Source organism: Miscanthus floridulus, chromosome 12 (genome assembly GCF_019320115.1).
Source record: "Miscanthus floridulus cultivar M001 chromosome 12, ASM1932011v1, whole genome shotgun sequence".
Lineage (NCBI taxonomy): Eukaryota > Viridiplantae > Streptophyta > Magnoliopsida > Poales > Poaceae > Miscanthus > Miscanthus floridulus.
In genome coordinates, this window is record NC_089591.1 from 35675699 (window position 1) to 35682534 (window position 6836).

At 45.4% G+C, this 6836-nt stretch overlaps 1 protein-coding gene across 1 annotated transcript; it reads right to left on the minus strand.

Moving 5' to 3' along the window:
* Positions 1-607: 607 nt before the first annotated feature.
* Positions 608-5354, minus strand: LOC136496438 (transport inhibitor response 1-like protein Os04g0395600). The gene is made up of 5 exons (XM_066492107.1): positions 4914-5354; positions 3910-4810; positions 2498-2993; positions 1599-2418; positions 608-1038 (listed from the first exon to the last, which is right to left on the minus strand). The coding sequence occupies exons 2-4, from the start codon at positions 4359-4361 to the stop codon at positions 1639-1641; spliced, it is 1728 nt and encodes a 575-aa protein (XP_066348204.1). The 5' UTR covers positions 4362-4810; positions 4914-5354; the 3' UTR covers positions 608-1038; positions 1599-1638.
* Between the last annotated feature and the right edge of the window lie 1482 nt (positions 5355-6836).

Here is a 6836-nt window from a genome sequence, read left to right on the forward strand (position 1 = left end):
GATACATATGGACATATGGTCATATGGATGATGATGATGTTGTATTTTTCTTTTGCAAGTGTATTCTATACGCGTCAGTATAGTTTCTGTACTGAATGAATACCAATATGGTATCTCTGTAGATGTATTCCTCGTGCATTACTGTTTTCTATGTCTCTAACGGAAAGAAAAAATAGATAGATTGTATAAAACAAACGTTCTAAAAAAAACGCAAGGGGGTTTCTACATCTCAGATGCCTAAAATATAGTATTTTTCAGGCACCAGTTATAATTATTAGTATCAAATATCTACTTGGACTGCATGGAAAAAAATAATATGCACTAGGAACGAGGCACACGATAGATTAATGGGAGGTACGGGCCTAGTTCACTTTGCTGAAAAAACAAAACAAAACACTGATCCAACTAATTATTGTAAGAGCAAAACAATTGTTGTAAGAGCAAAACACTATTCCAACTAAAAAGTACGAATTATAAGATAAACAAGCAGGACGACCACTGTCAGTATCAAAAATCTACTGGGACTTCATGTAAAAAAATAATAATATGCACTAGGAACGAGGCACACGATAGATTAATGGGAGGTACTAGCGTCTAATCAAGGGAGTAGAATGAAATAAGTAGGTTGATTAAGAATGAAATCGTTGTCCCCGGAATGTCCCGAATTCCCGATAATAATTCTCAGGTTTGCGAAACAAAACACTACAACAGCAGCGACAGCAACACAAGCCACCCTGCCAATGTCAAAAGCAAATGGAAACAGGTACACTACAGATTACATGGCGAGAAAAAAGAGAGTCATCTGGTTCTGTCCTCTCCTCTCGAGTGAGAATGCACAGGGTGATGAAGGACCTGGGTGGCCATATGACCAGACACAGAGAAGGGGCGGTGGTACAGAGGATGATGATGGATCCGGCCATGTTGCTCCAAGATAAGGTCACACACCAGTGGGGCTTTCCCTGACCCTGCAAAGGGGAGACGATTCAAGAACTTACCACTGTTGCCCTGGTCCCAGGCATGCCGGATTCCACCGACCATCTGTAAAAGCGATCGAGTAGGAGTGGGAAAACAGTGTTAGACATATCAGGTTGTGCTGCTCCCTATTGGTACTGGAATCTGAATGATATACACGTTGACAGAAATTAGCACTATAGTAGCCACAATCAATGTACTGAGGAACAAACAAAAAGGAAAGCTACAGATTTGGCAGCAGAAAGGTGGTTCAAACATCAGCTTCAAGTACAATCCCGTTTGATCTTTTCGGCAAACAGGCTTGGTTTATTATAAAACACAAAGCAGAAGCAGCTTCTTTATGCAGTATTTGAGATATTGTCTATAATGACATCTGATCTTAATGGGTGTACAGCTGTTGCTTCTGAATGGAACATTTATGCTGACATAATGAGCAACAAGGGCCTAGAGATACTAGTTCACATGTTCTGGAGCATGTATTAGAAATATGCAGTATTCAACAGAGTTACCAAGTGCAAAACAAAAAGATTAAGTTCAAATAGCAATGGACTAGCAGAAGAGCAAACACATTGATAAGCAGGCATACTATATTTCCAGATGAAAGATGGATATATGAGAAGTATCACCTCTTAGGGTGGGAAGATACCAGGGTAGTCACAGCTAGCTCTATAAGATTTTAACAAAATTTGGTGCATCATCCCTCGCTCCAGCAGTTGTGCGGTACACATATAACTTATCCACTTTAGAGAGATCTGTGTAGTTCTCCTGCATTTCACTACTTCCATCTAGTTCATTCATGATCTCCACATTGAGCATCGGCATCTTCGATGCAAGGACCTGGCACCCCTTTAATGTGACGTTGCATGATGACATCCAAAGGGATCGCATTGTCTCATACTTGGCAACATTTCTCAAGAGTGCAACATCACCAAATGGACTGTCTCTAATCTCAAGCTTCCTCAGATTCTTACATCCGTTCATCACGTCCATCATCCCCTTATCAGTATCTCCAGCAAATGCTATAGAAAGCATCTCAAGGTATTTTGCATACTTTCCAATATACATGAAAACCCTGTCTGTGAGAAGACCTGATATTGACAGTCGTCTTAGCCCTTTGCACTCACGGACAATTGCACCAAAGCCTTCATCTAACGGCTGGCCTGTCATGGCATCCGGCTTCTTTGGCTCAAGGATACAGAGTCTAAATCTGATGAAATTTGGGCAGTTCTTAGCTACAGTAATTAGTGCTTCATTGGTCATCTGGTGACAGAAATACAGCAAAGAGCTTAGTTTTGGGCAGCCTGATGATATTGCAACAAGTCCCTCCTCTGTCACTGCAGAAGCACCAGCAACATTAAAATCTGATGGAAACACCCTGAGTTCTTGCAGATCCTTGCAACTGGAGGCCACCACTTGCAAACCCTTATCCGAAATGCAATCCAGTACCTGTGGAGGCTCAAAATCATTACATGGTTCTTTCAACGTACAAAAATTGACAAGCCCAAAGCAAAAGAAGAGAACTCACCCAAAGACGCTGGAGTTTCACACAGCGGCTGACCATTTTAGTCAGATCAGAATAATCCAGTGTAGGAGTATAGCTCAAGTTTAGGCCTGTTAGTTGATGACAGAGGGGATAGATATATGGAACACAAATTGGAGAAGCATCCCAAAATCCAGACAAACTCCTAAGCATTTTGCATTTCTCCAAAGCACTGGTAAGCCTGGCGTAGGACTCAGCTTGGAACTCATCTGTCAAATTACCTGTCCCTAAGTCTTCCAAATTTGGGGTTCGCACTAGTATCTTCGAGAGTGTGTCTACTGAAACAGAACGATTCAACCTCAAACTGCGTAGGTTCGGAGACCTAGCGACAAGTCTCTCCAATGCACCAGAGTTCACCTCCCCTTTGATGCAAGCAAAATTCAAGGAGACCAATGAAGTGCAGGAATCAGGGAAGAAGGAAAGCCATCTGGGCCCACGGTCCTCCACGTCATTTTCCTGCAAATCTAACTCCCTCAGGAGCCTAGATAACAGATAAAAAGAAGAGAACAAAGTCAACGCATTAACCATAAAATACCGTGTAACAAGAAAAACTTGATGCATTCAGTTAAAAACATTCAACTACTACTGAATACTGATAATACTAATGATATTAGTTTGTTGAACAACTGCAAGAGAATTTGCATCTAGTCCTAGAAAACAGTTATAGGCAGTACAACCACAACACAACTAGTTTTAACTATATGCAATATGGCCAAAACTGTATGGATTCATCACACTGAATAAAAAACATAGAAGTCATAAATAAAAAAGTGCGAAAATATCTAAAGAGCAAATGCAAGAACAGAACAATCAAATACCACTTGAATTGAATGGTTCATCACAGTTCAGCTCATTAAGGGAACAGGAGCAGAACAATGCAAAACTTGAACAGTTGTAAGTGAATGAAAAAACAATAGGAAGATAAGCTAAAAAAACTAACAAGCAATGGCACCTAAGTGATAAGCATCAGAGGCAATAAGAGAAAGCGCAAAAGTGTAATTGCATACAACAGTACAACACTGCTAAGGAAGTAAAATGTGATGCTCTTAAGGAACCGGAATTTTCAAGGCAAAGTCATTTGCAATAGCTGCTTAAGGACTAAATAGTGATATATCAAAAGGTAACTGCATACAACGCTGCTAAGGAAATAAAATTTTGATTAATTTTTTAAGAAAAAGTGTAAAATCTGATGCTCTTAACTGAAATTTTGATTGAAGGCATAGTCATTTGCAATGACTTGCAATAGCTGCTCAAGGAATAAACAGTGACATCAACAAGTCCTTAAAGATTACAACGCCAGATCAGGAAAGGAAAAAAAATGATGCACTTAACAAAAGAGGCATATAGAAAACTCAAATGAGGTACTAGCATTTGACGAACTGGAATGGAAAACTCACTTGCAGTGACTCGCAATAGCAGCTAGACCATCAGTGCTAAACCCCTCGCAGCTGATAAGGACGAGGACTTTGAATCTTGGGAATGACCGAGCTAGCAGCTCAAGGTTCTCGTCAGACACAACCATCCGCTTCATGCGCAGCTCCTCAAGACCCACGCAGCTCCTCGCTGCTGCTTCAATCCATGGCCCCGCGTAGCCACCCCAATCAGGCGGCACAAGGTTGAAGTCCGCAAAGTGAGGCTTCCCCTTCACCGTGAGCGCCTTCACGTTGGGGAACCGCAGCACCACACGCTCAGGGCGCACGGCGTAGCAGTTCCCCACGAACACAGCTCGTCGGCTCAGCCTCTCGACCTCGTACCACACCTTGCACACGAGGGAGACCGTGTTCCGGTCGCTGTGCGATGGCAAGAAGCTGAAAATGTGCTCCACCACCTCCTCAGGGAAGTAGGTCATGACGCCTTCCCCCAAGAGCACCTTATTACAAGGGCCGCAGGAACTGGATCTGACCCCTTCCAGCCTCTAGGATATCCAAGAGAGACCAAGAAGTCAACAAGAGCAGAGCAGGAAACGTGATCCGCTCCTTTCCAGCTTCCTCCGGGTTATTCAACACAGGGCAAGTCGACAAGATACCAGCAACAACTAGACGCCCTCTGAGCACATCACCTCGTGCTAAATTGCTTGATCAGACACCGACAAGGAAGTAATGACAGTCAAACAGCGGAAAGCAATGCCGTTGAGTCAGGTCAACTGGGCAAGGAAACCGGGTAACTTTCAGATCTGCAGGCATCGCTCCTTCCGACAGCAGCCGCATCCGTCATCCATACCCGATTTGGCCATGCGAGGCCCAAACTACTCGAAATGAGGCGAAGACAGTGACCAGCACCCGATCCCTCCACCGAAACCTGCAGGGGGAGATTAGGTAGCCTTCAGCTCCTGCCACCTACAGGCCACCGCAAGGAAATGGAAACAGGCGCCGGAGGTGGGGGAAATAATGCAACAGCCTACCTCGCTCAGATCCGCGCCGCCGGACCGCCAGATCTAACCCATGAACGTCTCGCGTACTCGCGGCCGCCTCCTTCGTTCCTGGTTCCCCCACCAAACCCCGGTGAAAAAAAAAAAAACTCTCCCCCTTTGGCGACCGAGAATCACTCGCCGCCGCGGTTGCCGTCGCCGTCACCGCGCCTCCAGGACCAAGGACCCGCCCCGCCTCTCAAGGCGTCCCCCGAAAGGGGGAACAGAGCGGGGGTAAATCCCAGGCGACCGCCCAGCGGGAAGCGCCAGGAGAAGGACGGACCCGCGGCGGGGGTAGCCCCGAAGTGGCCGGCGGCGGGCAGGAGGGGCGGACCGGGGAGGGGCAGTCTCGGTTGCGGCAGGAGCCGGAGAGGGAGCTGGGGGAAGGGGGAGGGGGGCAGACCAGAGTGAGGAGATGCCTCTCTCTCTCTCTCTCTCTCTCTCTGAGGAAAGGGAAGGAAAGGAAAGCAGCAGGCTGCAGGCAGAGGCAGGTGAAGTGGGAGGTGGTGAACCGGCTAATAATGGGGGTGAGCCGGTCGGCGGTCGGGTCGGACCGGTGGCGCGGGTCGGGGGTGCGACCCGGGCGGGCGCATGTGTCCCTATCCACCGCTTCCGGATAAGATGTGAGGGTGTCAGAAACGGGCCAGAAATTGCTACGTGCACACACAAGCACTCCCCGGCTGTGTTTTGTTTCATAATAGTTGGAGTAAACTCTCCAAAAGCATTATCAGCCTGTTCGCTGGGTCGTATTTGGCTTATAAGCCATGACTTATCAGCCAACGAATAGTATTTTTCTCTCACATCAAACCAGTCAACAGTACTTTCAGCCATGGCTTATAAGTCAAACCAGCTGAAAGATCCTAATATGGCTAGAGGGGGATGAATAGCCTATTTAAAAATCTATAAATCAACTAGAGCAATTTAATTAGTATAACAAATAGCGTAATGCAAACTTGCTCTAGCTCTACAAGGGTTGCAAGGCACCTATCCAATAATTCTAGTTGCTATGATCACTAACCACATAATTTGCTATGTTACTACTCAGTAAGAGCTTTCAATTCTAATTACACTAAAGAGCTTGCTACAGCTAGTTTGCAAGAATATAAATGGTTGAGTAGGGTGATTATACCGTCGTGTAGATAAATGAACCAATCACAAGATGAATACTAAACCAATTACCGGGAGAATACCAAAGGACAAGAGACAACTAATTTTTCTCTCGGGGTTCACGTACTTACCGACACACTATTCCCCATTGTGTCGACCAACACTTGGTGGTTCGGCGGCTAAGAGGTGTTGCACGAACCCCGTCCACACAATTGGACACCGTAAGAACCTACCTACAAGTAAGGTAACTCAATGACATGAGCAACCCACTAAAGTTACTTTTCGGCGCTCTGCCGGGGAAGGTACAAGTCCCCTCACAATCACCACGATCAGAGCCGGAGATAATCACCAACCTTCGCTCAACGATCCTTGCTGCTTCAAGCCGTCTAGGAGGCGGCAACCACCAAGAGAAACAAGTAAATCCCGTAGCGAAACACGAATACCAAGTGCCTCTAGATGCAATCACTCAAACAATGCACTTGGATTCTCTCCCAATCTCACAATGATGATGGATCAATGATGGAGATGAGTAGGAGGGCTTTGGCTAAGCTCACAAGATTGCTATATCAATATAAAAGGCTAAGAGAGTTGTTAGTGTTTCGAATAAACACCGGCTAGTAAATTTATAATTGATGCGCGTTAGACCAGGATGATGTACTAAAGGACACAAAGTTTATACTGGTTCGGGCCGAATGTCCCTACGTCCAGCCTGCTGCTGCTTGTATTATTAGTACCAAAAAATATTCATAGTAAAGGGTATAAACGGTCGAGAGAGGGACAGGTCCCAAGTCTCTGATGGAAAAGGTCGAA

Coding starts and splice junctions, on each gene's coding strand:
- LOC136496438 (XM_066492107.1), bottom strand. CDS start 4,361: ATGACCTACTTCCCTGAGGAGGTGGTGGAGCACATTTTCAGCTTCTTG. Junction 2,994..3,909: donor GCTATTGCGAGTCACTGCAA/GTGAGTTTTCCA, acceptor TCTGTTATCTAG/GCTCCTGAGGGAGTTAGATT. Junction 2,419..2,497: donor TGAAACTCCAGCGTCTTTGG/GTGAGTTCTCTT, acceptor GAGCCTCCACAG/GTACTGGATTGCATTTCGGA.